General features: G+C 39.0%; 1 protein-coding gene across 1 annotated transcript in view; it reads left to right on the forward strand.

Moving 5' to 3' along the window:
• Window positions 1-8,215: 8,215 nt before the first annotated feature.
• The window catches only part of DHX15 (DEAH-box helicase 15), a 41,677-nt gene continuing 27,564 nt past the window's right edge, over window positions 8,216-22,328 (forward strand). The window contains exons 1-5 of the mRNA XM_031588432.2: window positions 8,216-8,435; window positions 12,744-13,086; window positions 17,058-17,251; window positions 18,067-18,226; window positions 18,635-18,853. Coding sequence (XP_031444292.1) covers window positions 8,371-8,435; window positions 12,744-13,086; window positions 17,058-17,251; window positions 18,067-18,226; window positions 18,635-18,853 — 981 coding nt within the window. The 5' untranslated portion in view covers window positions 8,216-8,370. The remainder of the gene's footprint in view (window positions 8,436-12,743; window positions 13,087-17,057; window positions 17,252-18,066; window positions 18,227-18,634; window positions 18,854-22,328) is intronic.

The following is a 22,328-nucleotide window of genomic DNA, read 5'->3' on the forward strand; positions in this document are numbered from 1 at the left end:
CGCTATGAAATCATTCCATTATATTAATTTCCATTAGAATCTATGGTAAATAAAGCTGATGTCAAATGATGTGGTATCTTTGAGAAATGCAAAAAGCTGAACAGGTGTTTTTCTAAGAGCTAATATTATTTATGTAAGAAGATATATAATTATTTGCTCACAGACATATTCAAGTGCTAGTTTTTTGGGGATTTTTTTTTTTCATGGTGAGCAGTGTCAGGTGGTTATGTGTCATGGATTTTTTCAGGAGATCTGGCAGCTGACGCAGTGTCCTGTCTCCAGTTGCTTGCCTGCGTCCCTGTGCTACTCCATCTGTTGTCCTTGTTGGGAAACCAAACAAGCTAAGAAACTGCTTTTATGTTGTTGTTGCTAGGCTATTTTTTAGCCCTATCAGTTTCACAGCCTGATGCACTATCCAAATAGCCATACCATAACAAGGGAGAGGGTTCTACAGAGACAGGAGTGAGCAGTCAGGACAGGGAAGGACAGGGATTGCTTTGATAGTGCTGCAGTACTCTCTCTGAAAATCTTTTTCTCCCATGGAACTACATGCTGCATGTGAAATATGACATAATACTGGGTTGTGTGTTACATATTTCATGTGACACTGTATAGGCAGAAGCCACTTAAAAAAAACTTTTGAACTGCAGAATGGAGCACTTTTTTACCTGGTAAAGAATCTTAATTCTGGTAACCTTAATTCTGCTCCACTTCTTATTACAATTATTATAATAATTACAATAGCATTATTATATAAGTATCATACTGCTATAATGGTAGCATTAGAGATTCACATATTACATGAAAAATATTCTGTAATTATTAACAATGCAATATATACAATATGACAACATAGAGTATGTATATAGTATAATTACATATTTTTAGAAAACAAAAAGAAGTTTGAACCAGCATTGCATTATTTGGGCCATGTAGCCTGCCTATGACTTACCAAGCATAGATGACTCCCAGTCATTCTCTTTTCTAAAGGCATCTCTTATGACAAGGAAATGTGCACTCAAATGATGCAAGATGGGGTTCAAGAAAATGAATCCTGAATGTGAGCAGCTTCTGCTTTCTGCTATGAGTTACGTGTCTAAGGAGTCTGAGCAAGACTCTGTAAATGGTACAATCCTTAATGATCCTTACCACCTTCTTCCCCAGTACTTTTTACAAATGTGGACAAAAAGCCAGCACTTACATAATAAATCCAGCCTCCATGCATACAGATCAGTAATCCAAGTACCTAGAGCAGGTCGTCATAAACATATGGCTCACCTTTGCAAAGGCAGAAGTTGTGTAACTAGCAAGGTCACCAGTGCTTGAAATACCAAAATGAGCCTTGGATACATGTGATAGCAGACAGTTCTTTATGTTAATCTAGCTGTGGCTATTACAATTAAAAAAAAAAAATAAAAATGCAGGAAGTATACAGTTTACCTTGTTTTCCACGGAGGAACAAGTTGATCAGTATCTCTACCAAAAAAAGTCACTCACCAGAGTATATCAGTCCCTTTGCTTTTGCAAGAAGAAGCAATTGTAGCAGCATGCTCTTCTTTCTCTCTAGAAACAGACTTGCTCATGACAGAGAATATCTTTGCAGAGCAAGCAATGTAATATTATAGCATGTTAAAAAAGAAAGAAAAAGGAAGAAAGTTTAGCTAATGTCTTCTTTTCATTCCTTTAAGATTCTTATATTGGCTTTCTGATTGTTATTCCAAGCTGTGGATAGAAGAACAACACACACTAACAAATAACCTAACTTTGCAAAGCTGGGGCTTTGCAAAGAATGAAGTTGTCAAGAGGAAGGAATGAAGTTGTCAAGAGGAAGGTTACAGTCCATTTTGACACAGCTGGGGAAGTTTAAATTCAATGTTTTCACTCACTGCTGAGGATTTTTTCTGCAAGTGGGCTTTTAAAGAAAAAGACTTGATTGCATGGGAAAAGAGTAAAGAAGATCATTAGTTAAAAAAATTTGGCCCAGCTGGCCAAGAGACAATAATTAATGTTTATGGTTTGTTATGGACTATTTATAGGATATGATGGATTTTTATTCTGTGTAGTTTTCTACTGCTTTGTACTTTGTTACGCAGTCTGGAACTTGTTATGAAGATAAGGACTAGCATTTACTATTTTGTATATCAGTAGTTCACAAGGTAGAGGTTACTAGATCAACTCTTTTACAGTTCAGTAGCTTTTGGTGCTGGGCAGAAACTAAGCAAATGAGCTTCCTAATACTTAAGCAAATACTCAAAGCAAAGATGTAACACTGATAGATCCAGCAAGCCTAACCTTGGACATGAACATGAATGTTTTATAGGTTTTATTAAAGAGAGGAGTTTCCACTCAAAAAAAAAGAAGTCTTAGGGAGCTAACGCCATAGTGAATGGACCAAATAAGAGATTGTGCTAAATAAAAAAAGAATGAAAATATATACCACTGTAGTACATGTTTTCCCTCTGTGGATGTGAAAAACTTGCAAAGCAACTGCAAGACAGAATTAGGCCTCTGCAAAAGAAGTGCTAACTGAAAAACCTGCATTTATTCTAATTCTACTACTCCAGCAGAAGATCAAACAATAAGCTTGAAAAATGATCTTCTCTGAATTTAAACATCTCCCCATGAAATATTTACTCCTCTCCAAAAATGTCTTATATCTAAGGAGCTTGTTCCAAGATCTCTGTTGGCCTAGGAAGAAGTCAGATTGTAAGGAGCTTAAAAGATAAACTGCCCTCACACACAACATATTAGCCTGTGGTTTCAGATGTTTCCAAATGTGGAAGGTATTAAAACAATGTTATTTTAACTGGAAAGACATAGAAGTTATCAGAATGTTGTATAAATTCAGTGTATAATGAATATAAATTAGATTTATAACCTAGTTTGCTCGGTGGTGATATTTTGCATTAACACTACCTTTTCAGATTTTATTCAAAGCACATAATGATTATCTGCTATTGCAAGGTTCCTCAAGGGGAATAGAGGTGATCGTAAGGCCTTGGCAAGTGACTTAGAGGCTGAGAATAGCATCTTCTTATCTACAGCAGTGTATTTCCTTCTAGAGAATGTGTTTTGTTTTCAGAAGTGAATTGCTACTCTGGTTATTGTTCCAATAGATACAGGTACTCTCACAAAGTCACTTCTCAACTAAAATTTGAGAATACACACTTGATTGTTCATACTGTAGTGAAGAGTGGGTATAAACTTCAGAGCTGTAGCTTCTTATGTCTGGTGCTCCTTTCTGTTTCATCTGGTGCACAGACATCATGTCCTCAGAAGACTGCAGATACTTGTGAATTTTTCCTCTTCGAAATGCTACCCAACTAAGACAGGGTGTTGTACTGGTAGTCTGATATCTGTCCCTGTTATTGGAGAATGTATATTTTTTGTTTGTCAGTAAGACGTGGTGTTTTTTTTTAAGCCATTAGCTGCCACTAGCTTGCAAGAACGGCTCAAAATGAAATTTGCTGTTAACATATGCAATTGCCATCTCTGTCTCTTTCTTCTTTATGAAACTTTACTAAAATCATTCCTACCTTCCTGACCTCCAGGCTGTTACAGATGTGTTCTATTTGGGATAATGTTTAAAGACCATTCAAAAAGTTCAGATAGTCTCTTTATGGCTGATAAAGCTGCCTATCATAGCAACACTGCCGTTACTATGCTGGCTTCCTAGAACACACTTCCCAGAGCAATTCAAAGTATTGATTTATATATATTTCAAGTGTTGCAAAGTTTAGTTTCTGTAATTATAGAGAAGCTGCCTCTTTTCTTCACTGCAGAAATTTATATCTGTCTATGTATTCATCTTCTTCACATTTTTAAATTTGAAAAATATGTAAGTCTAACATTTTAAAACGTGCTCTGATTACGGGCTCTTGTCTCAAATATTCTTTCTCCAGTGATGTGACAGAACACAAGGATTAGGTCCATTTATTCATACGGGCTTGGTGGGAGGACAGAATGAGAGCTTGCCTGTGATGAGCATTTGCATTTAAGACTCCTGGATAATTTGATGAGAACATTATCCATTTATATATATTCTTTTAAAGCAGACTGCTTTATCATAAATACTTTTTTATTATTTTTATTAAATTAGTTTGCAGGAAATTCTTTAATATCATGTGCTGTAGATTAAAAAAAAAAAAAAAGAGAGAGAGTGAGTGAGTGTTAGACTGGCTGAAAGAGCTGGGGCTGTTCAGCCTGGAGAAGAGAAAGCTCCAAGGTGACCTGATAGCAGTCTTTCAATGTCTGAAGGAGAGTTACAGGAAAGAAGGGGACAGATTGTTCAGCAGGGTCTGTGGTGAAAGGACAAGGAGAAGTGACTTCAAATGAAAAGAGGGTAGAATTAGGGTAGATATAAAGAAAAAGTCTTTTACAGTGAGTATAGTGAGGCACTGGAACAGGTTGCCCAGAGGTGTGGTGGGTGCCCTGTCCCTGGAGACTTCTAAGGCAAGCCTGCATCAGGCCCTGGGCAACCTAATCTAGCTGTGGATAGCCCTTTTGTTGCAGGAGAGTTGCACTAGCTGACCCTTAATGGCCACTTCCAACTCCAGGGATTCTATGATTCTATTATTCTTACAAAACAAACTGTAAATATTGGCAAAGTGTGGCCATAACACTGCAAACATATAACTCTTGAGTCTACCACCAGCTGGCCAGCCATGTAATAAATGCATACTACAGAGATTTTAGGGCTCTAACAGTAAAGCTACGGCAAATTTAAATGCTTTCCCTCCTCCCATAGCTGTCTGTCTTATAACTCTGCTTATTCTTTCCTATTCCATTCCTGCAGTGAATGAGTAAGTGTGGTTTCACATCACCCACTGCCTTGTTTTAGTTTGAACGAGGGAAGGTGTGTTTCAGCTAAGATGCTAGCTGGATATATGTCATTTTTTTTCCCTTTATAGGCTTGGTAATCTTTACCAGGGGGGTGAAACAATTAATTGCATGCAGTAATAAATTGCCACACTGGACTTCTCTGTCAGAATCCTCATTTGTTTCAGGGCATGTATTTGAATTACAACTTGCCTAAGACCCATGCTTAGTCTTTTGGGTAAAAGGCAACACAAAACCAGAAAAAAAAATATAGTGTTTCATAGATGTTACTCTCCTCAGCCACTGTCTCAGTTTTAAATGTTAATGCTCCTCTTAACCCAAATAACATGAGAGTATTATGTGTACATGAAAATCAAAGAAATATTCACTAAAAATTGTCTAAGAGGATTTTGATACCAATGAGTATACTTTTAAAAACTGGGGTAAAAAATTGAGAGAAGAATAGACACTCAGAAGGCAACTCGTAAATATCTCCAACCTCAGTGATCTGAGATTTTCATTTTTATAGATAGTTATAAAAGACTTGGGGTGAACCAAACTCTTATTTAACAAATGTATTTGAAAAGGCGGAAAATATGCTTTAATATGCCCTATTTTGCACATTCCTTTCATCCTCTAGGCTTTTGACGTAATGCTTACCACTCTGTCATTATGTCAATTTGTGCTTCTCAATCTCTCTCGTCTTATCTTATATTTGGGCTAGGATCCTGTGAATACCTACCTACATGCTTAATTTTGCTACTTGTAGTAATCCCTTTGAAGTTAAAAGGATTAATTGAATTAGTAAAATAAAGCATGTGTGTGCTTGCAGGATGAAAGCCTTAGATTGACAATTCTTCAGGATGATGGGACAAAATTGTTCATTATGTACCCAATAGCTCAAATCATGGGTGGAGGGTGCGTTCAGCAGTCTGCAAAGAACTGTTAATAGAGACAACTGAAGCATGGGATATCAGTCTGGGACATAGCACTCCAGCTCACCCCAATAGACACACTATATAAAATATATATATAAAATATATTTTTTTCTTCCTTTGGCTGGGAAGCTATAACCATTTTTAAGATCTCATACCTGCTGAGATATCTATTCTACTTTTCCCTCCTCCTAAACCAGGAACTTTCCTGGGATTGGCCATGTAGTAACCTGGATCAAGAACCTAAGTGCCTTTATGCTGCTGTGCACAGGGAAGAGCAATCAAGATCTGGAATGTACAGCTGAAGAACTCTTCCATGCATTTGTTGTTGAACAGCCTCCCCCTTCTGAGAATCACACAGCAGTAGTTACTCTTCACAGTTAATGCTTTTGCATTCTTCCAATTTCCCCACTTCCCAGAGAGATCAAGCCCCCCTATTTTTTTTTTTTTTTGGCTCCCTTCTCTAATAAGCTCAATGTCTCCTCTATTTTCACTATTATTTGCTTTTGCTTAAGATAGTCATAATTTAAAAAGCCACTTAGGGAGATGCACTGAGAGCTTTCTGTAGCTACCCTCTGGGAATGCAGCGCTGTGTATGCTGCCTCAGAGAAAATAAGCTTGATATTTGGCACATAGAGAGAAACCTATTAACACTTAACCCCTGGCAAACTCTGACATAGATATTCCAGAGTTTTTTGTATTATAACTTGGAAAATTACTTTGCATGAAAAGCTCAAAGTCCAGTATTCCTGGAATGTTTATTTCGGTTGATCACTTTAACCAGAAAAATGGTATTTTTATTGCAGTAGTGCCTAGAACTTCAGTTGAGCTGAGGGTGTCATTTTGTTGTATTATTTAAAATGAGTGTCAAAAACGCTCTTCTACTAAATATACACTGAGGATTTGTCTTCCTGAAATGTTTTAGTAGTTATACTGATGTAACTCCAGAAGAACATGGGGGTGTGGGCAAACATCTACTTGCTAAGCTGGCTGTGCCTGTGGAACAGGTCGCTGCTGCTAAAGGATTTTTTCTGGCCATTTCCAGATTTGCTAGCTGAACCATTTCTGAGAATACTGCCTTGCCCTCAGAGTTGCATGAGTTAACAAAAAATTCTTATTCAAAATATCTGAACTAGCCTAACTCCTTTAACCAAAGTGACCACACTTGCAAGTAGATAGGTGAAGGTTGTGGTAATCTCTGGCAGAAAGGCAGTGAAAACAGGCAGGGAGGATGACTTGGAAAACATGTATTTTTCATCAGGTGTACCTAGATAAAGAGATAGGTTAATGTTATGGTAGTACGTCTCATTCATATCTTATCTAAGACATCAATTTAAACCACTACCGCAGCACTGAGAAAGCATGAAATATACTGGGAAAGCAGGGAGGAACAGAGAAGAGAATGTCCAACAGTAGATGAGTATCAAGAAATGTCCTTCTTGCCTTTCCAGAAGCTCTCAGAGATTGACTTTTATGAGCTATGCTGCATTATCAAGTGACTGTTTTGGAAAGCAAGGCAGCTGCTAAGACAGAGGAGAAACAGCTGAAGGAACTAGTGAGAGCACAGGGGTCTGCCTAGGAATAAGGGCGCTCCTATCAGCGGTAAAGCGGTCCACATCCTTTTCATTTAGGGCATCTCATTTTGGGACGTCTCGTTTGCCTGACTTCGTCTTCTCCTGCTCAACCTCATCTCTGCCTACAGTCAGGGGACAAACACAGCTTGCGTGGATGGTTAACCCAGCTCCTGGAAGGAGGTTAACCCTCCTCCTGGGGGAGGCTGGAAATGAGGAACGCAGGTCAGGCAGGACACAGAAACAACCTTGAAGACAGGTCTGCTGGAGCCAGCCTGAGCCACAGATTTCTGCTGGTGGCTACATTGGCTGGAAGTGTGAAAATAAAGCATCAGCATACAAGCAAAACCTGCTGACTGTATTGAGAAAACAGCACTTTTGGCTCACGTGTCTCGCTGCACTTCAGCAGTTGTGCTACTAAACGCCAGTTTGCGTTCACACCTAGAGAACTCTGATGGAATAGTAGCAGCCAGGCCTGCTGGTGCTAGGGACACGGCTTCCCTTGTACTGGCAATCCTAAATACACGTGCTTTTAGAGCTCGTAGTCTGAACGTCACTGATTTTCTCGTTGCTGCTGCTTCAGATGACTTGTGAAAGACTGCATTTTTCTACACCAACGGACGCGTGCAATGGCTCACAGAAACTACGTGCCTACAGCGTCCTGCTCTTAACTTCCACCGTGGAAACTCCCGTTCCACTGCTCGCCCGTCCCGGGGAACGGAACGGACTGCGGAAACGAGTTTCGCCCGCCCCTACGACAGCACTCCGAAGGGCCCTCGAGCCAACCGCCCGCCAGCAGGCCGGCCCGGCCGCAGCCGTTGGAACGCGCGGGGCGGGGCCGAGGGACGGCTCCGCCGAGCTCACTCCCATGCGCGCGCGCGGCAGCGGCTCGCGCAGCCCCGGCGTTTCCTTCCGGCCGCCATTTTAGTGGCTGCGCCTGGCCTCGCGGCGCCGCTGCCGTTGCTGCTGCTCGAGGAGCGGAGAGCGCGTCCCGCCGTACCCGGCCCCGCCGTACCCAGCGGCCCTCCGCCACTCCGGCCGCCGCCATGTCCAAACGCCACCGCTTAGACCTGGGCGACGATTACAGCTCCAGCAAGAAGCGCTCTGACGGGTAAGGGGCAGCGCGGCCCGCGGCGGGCGAGCGGGCGGGGGATCGGCGCCGCTCCCGCGTGATCCGTTGCCCGTCCTGGGCCCGGGCCGCTCCCCGCGGGACGGAGCGTCCGCCGTGCGGGGCGGCGGGAAGAGATGTGAGCGGTGAGGCCCGGGCACAGCCCAGCGCGGGGCCTAGGCCCGGCCTCGGCCTTGCGAGTGGGGGAGGCGGATGGCGGCGGTGGGGAGCGGGCGGGGAGGGGAGGGAGGGGCCGCGGGCCGGGTTGGGCTGGGGGCGGTGGGGCGGAGCGGCTCGGCGCGCACCCGCGGGGCTTTGTGTGCGGCCCGCCGGCGTCTCCTTCTCCACATCTCCTTTTTGGTGCCTTTCTGCCGTTTTCTTTCTGTGGTAAACGCGACCAAGGGGTCGGCGTGATGTAGCGCGTGCTTAGTGCCTGAGCGGGTGGGAACGCTGCTCCTTTGTTAGCTGCCTGCGCTGGGTACCCGGCGGGGATGCGCCTCGTGAGGAGGCAGTGCCAGGTGGGGTTGGGGCAGGGTGTCACGGGGGGAGGAGGTTTCTTTGTTTTGCACAAGTTCGTGTTAGGACTCGATGCACCAGCTTTGGCGGCCTTTCATCGAGGTTAGCGGCGTGGTGGGAACGCAGACGGTGTGCCGTTGCTGTTTTAGCGCAATCTTTTCGAATTTTGTATTCCCTAATCTTGGCTTGGGAGTGAAGGTCTCCCGAAGGCCGCAGTGTTCTGAAGGCTCAGGAAGGAGGGCTGTGCCCTTCTTGGGAAGCACAGAACCCATCCCGAATCTGCTCCTTCCTGAAGTTCTGCAGCATTGTTTAGGTGAGAATAATGCTTATTCCTGCTCCCAAAACTTTCAGGAGCTAAAAGTCCTCCATAACAGTTGGTGTTTACTGATGAACAGTCTTGAAGTACAACTTGCCTTTTTTTCTAAAGGTGAGTTTGTGCAACTCCAATTTACAGCCACAAGTGTCATGCATTTTTCTCTGCTAAACAGAAAAGAATGCTTTTTATTGATCAACTAATCCCTGCATATAGGAACACCGTAATCTTTTTTTCTTAAATGAGTTGAACTGTTTATTTCCTCTAATGCATTTTCTCTTCATTTCCCAGACGTTGACATAACTCCTTTGTGTATATAGAAAAATTGTGCAAATACACTTTCTGTATACACTTTCCATGGATTTTTGTGAAATTTTCAAATGGTAATGTCAAAATTGTGTGTTATTTGGATGTTTCAACTGGTATTGGTTGTACGGATAATGAAAGGTCTGTTGGGTTTTGTATTTCTGAAAGAATTTTATAATTTGACATGGTTTTACCGCCATTCTGTACTATTACTTTTCCTAAAAATTGTAATCAGCACTCAACAGTGGTACAAAATTCTTATGTAGAGGTGCAGGGTGTGTGTCTCTTTGTCCTTCCCTCATCTGCCATTAAAAGCTTTAAATGGCATAGGACTAAGAGTTGGTCACTGTGGACTTGTTGAGTTTGTTTATTTCTAGTATTCCTTGAGATCTTAGTTTATCCAGCACAAGGCACGCTACTCATCTTCATTGTCCTGGCTTATGTAAGGGTTGGTAGGTTTTCTGGCGTACAGAAGGCTGAGATGCACAGATTCTTGTTACCAGCATGTATGTTCTTGTCATATTCTGCACAGTGTGGCTTTATGCAATTTAGTTGGTTTTGGAACTGGATTAAGCTGAACTAGCTCCTTGAATAGATACCACATCATGTACAGAATAGCAGTGTACCTGGCCTTCAACCTGGATCTCCTGACTACAATGTAAAATTGTATTGTGTTGTTGCTGTGTTCTTTTTTGATTAAGGCCTGTATCAGTGCGTGCAACCCTACATGGCAGTGATGCTGTAGGTTTGCAGCCTTAGTAGCTGACACCACATCTGCTTGAAAATCTTCTGTTATGGTGCTGCTTTGCAAGTTGCATATGTGCAGTTTAAAGCCTGATAGATTTTTTTTTTCTAAGCATACTTGTTTGATGTTGTGACACTGCAGTGGCTGTGTTAGTGTGATGTATCATTTTCACTGATATTGTTTTCTTATGTAAAGAGCAGCAATGCCTATTTAACTGCTTTTGTTTGCACTGACTGCAAACAGCTGTCGAGTGTCCGTAGTGGCAAAAATGCATGTCATTGATGTTAGATTTGCTTAGACTTCTGCTATGATGAATGGTGGTTTTAATCTTATTTCTTTTCCATTTGCAGTTTTATGTGCTCTAAGTCAGTCATTTTTACTGTTTTTTCATCAATTTGTATTGTATGAATGGGCATAAGGAGTTCAGGTAGCAAATCAGACAACCTCAAATGAGAACGAAAATCCAACTAACAAATAAAAAATGCCCAACAGAACCCACCATCACCACCAAACTCTTCCCATTTATAAAGATCATTATGAACTTCATGCACAAGACGTGACTAAGTTCTGATTGTTTTACGTTAGTTGTTTGGTTTAGGGTTTATGGTCAGTCTGTTAAGTGCAGAGATGAGGGGTGACTTAAGTGTGACATTTTCTTAATGAAGAACTGCCAAGTTGTGTTTCCAGAAACTTTAGTGAAAACATTTGGCAGTGTAACTGTCATTGTACCTGTCCCTTGTTTTGATGCAAGGCATCTGGTGTGTATGCTAGATTTCAGTGATAGTGCAAGGCTGAGAGACATTTTTTTAGGAAAATAATACTATTGTAAAAAGATTAATATCAATGATTCGACTTGAGGATGTTATATTTGGTCTTTTTTTTCTGTGCCAACATCTGAGCCCCTCTTTTATGTTCTTAAACACTTGAAACAGAGAATCAACTCTCTCGGTTGACCTTTAAGTAGACTTTTTGGTTTCTGAAATGTAGATAGAACTTGATAGGTTCCCTTTCCAGTATGTGTGAACAGCTGGAAGAGTTAACGAGATAACAGTGACTGGGAAGTAACTTCCAGTTTGGTTCACACTTGCTGTCCATTTAATTTACTGTAGCTAGAAATTTGCTTATTACTTTACCAGATCTAGTTCAAAAGGTTTGCAGATAAAAATGCCCAAAATTTTTTTACTTGTAGTAGTTTAAAATGCAATTTAAAAATGTAATTTATTTATTGGTAAAGCGGGTCTTACTTCAAAGTGCTAAATCATGATAAGTTTTGGATTTTTGCTGGAAACGTGGCTGCAGTTCTTCGGGTAAACGTGGGGATTTCTTGGTGAGTATATTGATGTTTGGTAGGGGAAGCGAAATTGTGTGTGAAGACAGGTATGTAGATCTTAGTAATCTGAAACTGTCACAAAGACTGAGGTGAGAGTTGTAATGTTGAGCATACAGCTAAAGCAAAAATAATCCTGTTTCATTGTACTTGCAAAATAATTATTTCTTGAACTTAATGGTTGGAAGAAAGTGTACTTTGTATCCTTGATAAAAAATAATGGACTCAAGATTGGTTGGTGCTTAATGCCAATTATTTGCCATTGACTTGTTCAAATATTGCTAGTTTGAGTCTAGGTTTGTAGATTATTTTAATTTAGAGAAAATAGAGTAGATTTATAATGTGAAGTTGTATAATAAGTTTTTCCTTACAAATGTTCTTAAGTTTGTATTTCTTTGCTGTGATGAAGATGTGGAATAGTTACTCAGATGTTTGTTTAGGTAATAGAGAGATTTTCACAAATTGTGCAGTGTTCCAGCTTTGGTAACAAATGGCAGTGCATACATGCTGTTATTGAAATAGACAGTAGGAGGTGATACTGGAGAAAACAGTACAACTGTTATTAGTTATAGATTTAAGTTTCTAACTCAACAATCAGAGTTGAGTTAAAATTCTATGGAAGACTTGTAAAAGAAAAAATGTTATTTCTTTTGAAGTTTTAAATTAATTCTGGCATGTTAGTATCAAACTTTTTCAGGGCTTGTTTATCATTAGTCTGTGGCTGGTCTAATTCTGTTGTTAACTAGGCAAGAAGAATATTAGTGTTCATATTTTTGTGCACTTGCAGGAAGAATTGTGAGAAGTCTAGAATATGTAGCAGGTTGCTAATAGCCATTAAATAAAGAGGGTCAAGATGGTGCTCTCCATGGTCTTGCTTACAAGAGAAACTGTGGCAGTAAGTTGTGTATGGTGATTGATGCACAGTATGAGAAATGTGAATGGTTGCACTTTATACTCCAGATAACTGTTGGAGTGAGTCATTAAAGTGTTTGGTTTATGTTCACTTTGTACTAGAGATGTTTAAAATCGATTTGTGTTCAGATTTCTTCATAACATTTAAGTATACAAGTATCTAATTTTCTGCTGTTTCCTAACTCATTTTAGGAAGGATCGTGACCGAGACAGGGACCGTGATGACCGGAAAGATCGTGACAGGGATCGTGACAGAGACAGAGATCGTGACAGAGAAAGGGAGAAGGAAAAGGAGTTGCGAGCTGCATCTAACTCTACGCTCATTGCTGCTGGGTTACCACCTATGAAACCAGCAATGATTCCACACAGTATTAACCCTTTCACAAATCTACCACATACACCACGTTATTATGACATACTGAAGAAACGACTACAGCTTCCTGTCTGGGAATATAAAGAAAGATTCACGGATATTTTGATTAGGCATCAGTCATTTGTGCTGGTTGGAGAGACTGGGTCTGGTAAAACAACACAGGTGAGTTCTTACTTACACTTACAGTGGAGTTCTTAAAGGTTGAGATGGTTGCTAAGTGAGAAGGTTGAAACTTCGTTTGGTTTCTTTAAAGTCATTATGCAAAACACCTCATAAGTAACAAGCAAAACTTATTTGATGAATGTTTCATTTGCTCAACAAATACAGAAATACTTGAAGAGAATTTTTTGCCTTCCCTTGTTTTAACCCAGTTGTGTTCTCTGGCCTTATCTTCTGTAGGCTCTCTGGTAGTTACATATTTGGGAAATGAAGATAGGGGTTTTTTTAACTGTTAGACAGAAGCGTACTGATCCACAAACTGAGGTGTTGGCTTCAAGTTTTAATCCCTTTAGCTGCTTATGTAGGTGGCTGCTTAAAAGTAGGAAAAACGTTAAGGAAATAAGATCATGTTGGTGTTTTGTGAAATTTAGTGCTAGAGGTATGAACTTAATGGGAATATCAAGTACTGATTTGAAGTGGTCTTCCTCAGTGACAACAGATATGCAGAGCTTCAGCAGCCCTTAAGAGTTTGGGGGGTTGGGAAATGGGGAAGACACAAGAAAAGGCATGCTGTGTTGTGTTTGTAGCAGAACGAACTTGCTTAACTCTTGAACTGTTCTGTGGTGTGATGTCTAAAATATTTGTGAAAAAATGATGTTAAAAAGACCTTTCTTCTATAATCTGATAAATGCCTTTCATCTAAGACAAAGTTAAAAACAGAAGCGTATATTCTAATCTTCATAGAATGGATTATAGCTAACATACTGTGAGTCCTGGAAGAATTTTGTATTATAAATTTATATATTTGGTAGTCTGGAAAACGTGAAAGATATAGTACAGTGAATACCTTTTAGATCTATATGCTTGAATGTTGTGATGTTTTGTGCTATTTTCTATACATGTTAAGTACCTTCTTGTATAGAAGGTACCTTAGGGTTGTGTTGCTTTTTTTTTTTAAAGATGCATCAGCTGTTGAATTGTTACTGCTTTACCTCTAATTTATGGAAAGGACTTTAGAAACCCCATGCATCTTTCTTAAAAGTGGGACTTAAGCTATCAAAAGTACATAAACTATCTTGGAGTCTTCCGTGCTTCCTGTGAGTTCTGACACTGTGAGGCTGCAGATCTTCTGAGTGCCTCTGTAGGAATGTATCACTGAAAACGATCCTGCTGTCAATTAGGGAAACTGTTGCTTTGAATGTGATAGTGTTGCATTCTTAAATGCTTAAGTCCTAAACAATTTGATGAGTGGTTGTCTTGCTTCCATCTCCTCACATTCATTGATCATAGCATGGCATTCTTCTGTGCTTAAATGTTCAAACTAAATATGTACATGAGCTACTTATGCTTTCTGGTAGAAAGTTAGCATCCATGGAAATCTTGTGGGAATTGTCCTTCCAAAGTGATTCTTAACTTTCATGGCAAGGAGGCTGTAGTAGTTGCAGAACTTCTGAATGAGCTGCCATCTGGCAAGTCCTTCCCTCTCTTTCGTAAATCCCATTTTTTACCTTCAGTCCTGATAAGCCCCAGGTTTGAGAAAGTTAGGCTCTGGCAATGGAACTAATAGGAGATGGGAATTTTCTGTGAAAGCCTTTTTCCACAAACTTGTTTTAAATTAGAAAAAAAGCAACCCCAACTCTATATTAAACTGAAGTATATTTTATGTAGGCTACTAATTTTTCATCTCTTCAGTATTTGCCCTGACTTGCTTTGTAATTTAATCGTAAGCTTCTAAATTGTTTTTTTAAAACATTCTCAGACTAAGTTCAGTTTTGTAATTATGGAATGGATGTGTTGAATCTCATTTAGAAAAGTTAAATATGCTGTTTGCAATGTACATTCCCTTTTAAGGGTGAGATTATTTGTGGTACTGCTGTAACAATTTAAATGTATTCTTTACATGGTATATTAGGGTAGCATCTGCTTTTACTGAGAGTTTTAAATATAGGGCATAGGATGTTTTCCATAACAAGGGATGCCACTTTCCATCATGCTTCTGTGGCTCTGGGAATTTAGAAGCAGGCTTGTTCTGAGCGTGGCTTTATCTCCTGCTGTCCTTGTAGCCTACAGGAGAGCTGACATGAGTGAAAGTTGGACTCCGTTATTAACCAATGAAAATTGGGAATCCTACCATAATTTTTAACAGAATGCTCACTGGATTGAAGTATCTTGGAACAGGCAGAAGAACAGTGCTCTTCCCACTCCTGTCTTGCATTCCTTTAGAAAATGTAGCTTTCTTTTGGCTCAAAAATGGACTGTAACAGTCCTGCTTTTATCTTGCAGGCCTCTGTGTTTGTCTCTGCCCTTTTTTTTGTTGGTGGTTATCTTTGAAAGTCTTTCTATTGAAGTCATTGAGAGGTGCTTATCTTTTTTTTTTTAAGAAAATTTAGGATTTTCATAGGTAGTGTTTTTTTTTTTTTTTGCATCAGTGGAGTTAACTTTATGTTTGTTCTGTAAGATCTAGATGATGGAAGTTGCTTCATATTCCCTGAAATGGTCATCAGAAATAGAAAACTTGTATCATGGTCCTTTGTCTTTTCTAAAACGGAACATGAAAATTGTTCTGGTGATCTTTTAAATCAGATTAATGTGTTGAAATCTACGTAGGCTTTGTCTTTCATTTGATACCAGTGTTGTAGGTTTTGTTGTTTTCTGGAAAATGGCCTGTAAATTACTTACTTCCCTTTACTGTATCCTGAGAAACCTGCTTTAAAGCTGATGTCAGGAATGGCTCTGTTTAAAGTTAAGAAGTGTCACCTCATTCAGAGTTGAGTTTTTACTAGTCACTTGAGAAGCAGCTTCATTTTTCTACGCTCCACTCCTGGGAAGTGTGTATGTGCTACTGGGTAGGATTCCAGATTCATGTCTTTAGTATTCATGAGCTGTTGCTATTTTTACTTGAATTTCCTACTTGAGTTTGTTGGTTCAGAGTTGTTAAGTCTTTGCTTTCCTTTTGTTTTTTGTACTTATGATGGGGGATATGTTTTCCTTTTTAAGAAAAAAAACAGCTTTTCTTTAATGTACAGTTGTCTGTTGTGCATATGTTCAATTATTTCCATTTTGCTGTAGAAATACAGTATTTGAGAAGAAAAATCTGCTTATGTTACTTAAAACTACACAGCTTGTTCTACTATTCTGTATTGGTTCAATGCATGAATGGTGACTCTTTTTTTCTGTAATAGTGAGCTTTTTAAAGTACTTTTAAAACCAATTAGCATGGAGGAGTAGATTTTATGTCATCTATGGACTTAGGATTGGCTCTGCCTGGAAGTTGTCTCCGCATAAAACACCACATGGAACACGTTAATATTAAATTTTCTTCAAGCTGTTACTGACCTTACAAATTCTTCTGAGTAAAGCTGTTTATTATTCTTGCTTTCCTGGAAAACTAGTGCCTGACAAATAAGCAAAGCATGTTGTTATAGGAACTGAAACACTAGGATTTCATGTCTGTTTATAACAATTTCAAAGAACAGGAGTTGACCAAACAAGCGTAACTTGTTTATTGGTTGTGATCTCTGGGTAGCCAAGTTTTATATCATCAAAATATATTTTTTGCTTAATCCACATTAATAAGCAGTGTTTTTTTTTAAAGACACAAAGTATAATCTGTTTACTGTAAAATTTAAAGCACCTGACTGTGCTTCTGATCTCAGTCCTGTGTGTTAACTTTAATCTTTTGCTTTTGAGCATGATGGCTGCTGCTAACTATCAGTGTAAGCTACTGAACTAACAGAGGTTCTGTGAGCCTATTTATTTCCTTGATAACTTCAGAGATAGTTACATATTTGCTTAAGGAAGTGTGGTTTACTTAAAGGTGTTGAGTCTAACTAGTCTGTCTGCTTCCCTAGTCTGGACAGTTTTGAACACACAATTGTCACCTCAGTGGAATTATATTTATTTAACTACTGTATTATATAGATTGCATCTGGCTATTAAAACTGTGGCTGAAACTGAATTTCTTTCCTTGACAGATCCCTCAGTGGTGTGTTGACTACATGCGCTCGTTACCTGGACCAAAGAGGGGAGTAGCATGTACCCAGCCGAGGAGAGTGGCTGCCATGAGTGTGGCGCAGAGGGTTGCTGATGAGATGGATGTAATGCTGGGCCAGGAAGTTGGTTACTCCATTCGATTTGAAGACTGCAGTAGTGCAAAAACTATTCTCAAGTAAGTATGGTGACTGTCCAATAAAGGACCCAATGAAGGGTGTCAACAAAGTTTTGAAAGGAGTAATAAGGAAGTAGCAGTGAGTGGAAAAGAGAGAGGGGTTGTAGTGTCAGATGAAAGAAATATAGGCTGCGGGTGTGGAATAGACATGAAAATGAGTTGTTCTTAAAGGAAAGTTATATGTTGAGCTGACTTCTATCAGTGGTAGCTTTGTACTCAAAATAATTCTGGTGAAGTTCAGAGTTTACTTCACTAGCAAGGAGAGGTACTAGTAAGCTTCAGGATTGATCTATGCCTAAATCTAGGGTGCATAACTGAAGTTTGAATATGCTCTTGTTTTATTTGTCAGCAGTTGTAGATATCAGTGTTTTGTAGGTGAAACCAAGCTCACGTAGTACATGGTTTGCAGATCACATTCAGAATGGTCAGTTAAAAATGAAACTGATGCAGGGATAGTGTTTCTAGGATTTAAGTTGTATTTTTTTCCCTTTATTTTCCTGTCTTTAATTGTAGATCTGGAAGCTTGCCAGCAGTAGTCTTAAAACTACTCATAAATGTTGCCAAATCTTGTTGACTTTCATTTTTTAAGCTTAATCTCTACTATGTCTCTACTGCCAGATTTCATTTATATACCCTTCGGTAACTTCTATCTGAAAATGTAAATGGATTTGTTGCTATGCTGGAAATAGTTTTCTAATGCTTCTGTTCTAGAAATGAGGTTTGTAAGGGCTTTTTTCAAGCAACCTAAGTGAATAATAAGAAAGAAGATTCTTTATATATCAGCCCTAATAAATAGAAATTGTCTTTGTATTCAGGTATATGACTGATGGTATGTTACTTCGTGAAGCGATGAACGATCCTTTGCTGGAGCGCTATGGCGTTATAATTCTTGATGAGGCCCATGAGAGAACACTGGCTACGGATATTTTGATGGGAGTTCTGAAAGAAGTTGTAAGACAGAGAGCTGATTTGAAGGTCAGTAATGATGAAGCTTAGCAACATCTCCTTTGTGTTTAATCATGCTGGAGTGTCTATGTATTTACCACCAGCTAATTATAAAGAAAAATAATCAATTGACATAAATCAGCAGACTTTTTGATCTGTTAATGGTGAACTATATTAGAAAGAGAATGCTAGGAAGGCCTTAGTGCAGTTTGTATTAAAGAAATTACTAGGAAGGCACAGTTATATCTGTACCTTTCTGTATTTAATTAAGATGGGTTTTTTGACCTAGAAATAAAGATGCTGTGTTGAAGTGGTAAAAGCATGCTTAAATCATGGCTAGCATTGAGTTTAGTTTCCTGCTACTGTGTTTTGTATGTGTGACATTTCACAGGTCCTTGTCAACCTTTGGGTAACTGTTGTTGTTGTCTAAACCTACAGGTTATAGTTATGAGTGCTACTTTAGATGCTGGCAAGTTTCAGATCTACTTTGATAACTGTCCTCTTCTAACTATTCCGGGTCGCACCCATCCTGTGGAGATATTCTATACTCCAGAACCAGAAAGGGATTACCTTGAGGCTGCCATTCGAACAGTGATCCAGATTCACATGTGTGAAGAAGAGGAGGGAGATCTTCTACTCTTTCTTACTGGGCAGGAGGTATTTTTTTCCTTTTTCCACACACTGTTTCATGCAGAAACTGTTTAAAGTGGCTTCTATAGGCTGAAATGTTTAATTTGCTTTATTGTTTGGATGTGGTGTGCTGAACTCTGCTTGCCATATATTGTAGTTGAGTACTTGAAATGAATTTGTGAGATGTCTCTACAGTGAAAGTTTTCATTTTAGTCGTTTATTTCTGAAGTAGAAACATAGCATGTAAAACCCAGGTTTGTACTGAGAAGAACTCAAAACATCTGGGTATCTGGTAGCATGGGGGGTTTGACTGAAAATATAGTTTGTTCACTTCTGGATATGTGTGGTACAATGTAACAGAAGAGTTAGTGCTTTGCTTCTGATGCTGAGAGGTCTCAGAAGTAGTTCTAATAAAAATGTTTTTTTCTTCCCCTCTATGAATAGCTTTGATTACTACATAATGATCATTCTGTACCACAAATGATGGGGGTTATATTTCAGAAATGTACTTGGTGACTTGTGAAAGATGATTTTACAAAAATGCTTAAGCTGAACTGCAAGAAATAATTTTGTGGAAATCTTAAATCTTTCGTCTGGTGTAAACTGTGTATTTTTAATCTGTTTTTACATTCTTTTGAGTATCTAGTAGACTGTGATGGAGGAGAACATAAAAAATAAAAAAAACTTAGGCCTTGTGAAAAATTGATTCAATCAAATAATGTAAAATCCTTATTTCTAATAGGGAGAAAAAAAATCGCAGCTAGCAAAACTGTTTAGGGTTGTTTTTGTTTTTACTTTTCTCTGGTAGTGGAGATACTGCTAATGGGAATTCTCAGGTGACTTTTTTTAAATGTGCCAAGTCTTTTCATTTCAACAGACACTTTGCTCAGCATTTTGTTTTAAGCCTGTAGCCACTTTTTGTCCTTGTCTCTAGTCTTCCCCGAGACACCTTCCTGGGTGGCTCATTGTTCTTGCAGGTACTTGTCTTGAAGAGATCCTTGAAATGGTTTGAAACAGTTTTGTCTTGTAATCTAAACTTGGACAGCCTTAACTATGCCAAAGGTGAAAGAAACTGCACAAATAATCAGTGTTGCTAAAGGTGCACAGGTCTGTTGTGTAGATCTGGTCATGCTGATATGTGTATGTTGCCTGCTAGATCAGTTTTAAGGTACTCCATTAAAAAAGTCTTCTGGCAGATAATCTCTTCCATTAGAGAGCAAAAATAAAATACTTTAAGAGGGACAGTCAGAGGCTTTTACATTAGTCCTCTTTCACTTAGAATACTGCTGCAAGTTAAACCATGGACAGTGGAAAATATCGAAGGACCATAGCTTTGAAGCCTGCTGGTTAGGCTTTTGGTTAGAAGTTAGAGGTGTTTGGCTGATAGATAGGAGAATTACTGAATCAACTGTTCCAAATAGGTGAATGGAGTTGGTGGTGATAAAAATTAAACCATGCAATGTAGCTGTTTAGCAGATTTTGGCGTCTTTAAGTGGAGTGCTTAATCAAACTCATCTTTCTCCTTTCAAGAGGAACTAAGGATTATCCTTTAAATTTTTGATTAGTGTCTACTACATCAACTCATCAACTGCTATATGTTGATATTAATCATGCAATACAACAATTTCGGCTGTTCTTGTGGGGCAGAATCTTCAGATGTTAATGACTATATTGGCGTAACTGCTTTCATGTTGAGTAAATGGGTCTGAACTCATCCTTTAGTACTCACTACTGCTTGAGAGAGATTTGTTCTATAGTATGAATAAATTCTTTGAGTTCCGCAGTTAATTTACAGAGTAGTGTGTTATACATATGGTTTTGAAAAACTTGTGTGTATGATATGCATACAGACAGTTATGCATAAGTATGTCTAATATTGTCCCTATATTGTCTTACTGACCAGTCCAAGTATCCATGACAGTGGAGCAGCTCTGCTTGGAGCTGGGATGAATCCAGCTAATTAGGATGGAGTTGAAGTCTGGTTTAGCATCCGTGGAGAAGATGAAATACTTTGAAATGCTCTGTCCTCTTCATCCATGATGTTTTGGGGCTCTTATTAGGTCCATCTTTGAGTATCATAATAAAGTCTGGGCTTGTACTATTGCTTGTTCAGAAGTGATGTAATCTGTTGGAATTTATAGCGTCGGAAAGTGCAGTGTATGTACTGCTATTTGGTTCAGATCCAGTAGGCTCAGTGGCTCAAGTCTTACAGTTGTACTCTTGTTTGGTTTTTTTTCCTCCAGCTAGTAATGTTCTGTAGTTCTTGTTTTTATTTTGGAGAATTATTTGAATAGAATGCAAGATGATTTTATTCCTTATTTAAAAGATAGATATTCAATGCTAAACGAAGTTTGGGATGTCTTAAGTGTAAGCATGCAGGTGTAAATTGTTTTGATATCTTTGAAAAGATTTTAGGTCAGTAATAGCAGTGTTCTAAGGCAGGAAAGGGTAGAGGGTATCTTGGCTTCCCACAGAGCCTGAAGTGGCTTTTATATAGGTGATAAACTGGATTGCGGTTAAGACAAAGTTGATGATGGAAGTAGGAGTTATCAGGGAAGATTGTGTTGCCAGGCCCAGTTGAAACACTGTCAGAAACCAAAAGAATCTTAATTAAATAAGCCTTTAATTGGATGAGGATAATTTCTATATTGCTAACAGTTTTCCTTTGCAGTAGCTGAAGAGTGTGTATGTGATATCACAGACTACTTTTGAGGTCACTTTTTTCTTTACAGGCTGCTCAATCACTAAAACTGTGAAACAAGGTGACAGAGACTTGCTTATGAGGAAATTAAAGGCAAAATTAACAACTTTCTTTGGTCTCAGCAGTGACTGAATGGCATTAAGGTGGTTAATGTATAGTGGGTTGCAGTGAACACAGGTTGTCTTATTTCAGCTTCATGTAGAATGAGTTGAGGCTTGTAAACTGGAAGAAGAGTAATACCAGTGATTGTGGTCGAGTGCTAAAGGCATGAAGTTTCTTGCTTTTCATTTGAGATGCCAACATTAAATATTTCAGATAAAACAAGTTGAAAAATATCTTCAGTTATGCTGAGACAAATTCAGTGTGGACTTGTTGACAGAGGAGTTCTCACCTATGGTGAAGTGTTGACTTTATCCTTCTAAGACTATTCCTTCCCTGTCTCCTGTCTGTCTTGTATTTTACAAAGTTTTGTTTCTCTGAATCTGTAAGCATCTTCTAGAATGGTGATTTTCAGCAGACCAGTCATCTTAGCTGTTGCTTATTCTGATCTTAGTATTTCTGATCTTAGCAGTTTGCATTCATTCCTTGGCAGAAAGAAAGAAATTTATGAAGTTTCAGGTGCCCTTGATTATAAAAATGAAACTTCTGTATCAAAGCTAGGTGTGGCTGGCTGTACTCTGTCTGTGATTTTTATGTACTTCTCCGAGTTCCTAAGGTGTCTACAAAAATTTCTGGTTTGTGGAGCCTTTCTGTTTTTTAATTATGTATTCCACTCCCATTATTTTACACAAGATAAAATTG

Source organism: Phasianus colchicus, chromosome 4 (assembly GCF_987193195.1).
Source record: "Phasianus colchicus chromosome 4, bPhaCol1.hap1.1, whole genome shotgun sequence".
NCBI lineage: Eukaryota > Metazoa > Chordata > Aves > Galliformes > Phasianidae > Phasianus > Phasianus colchicus.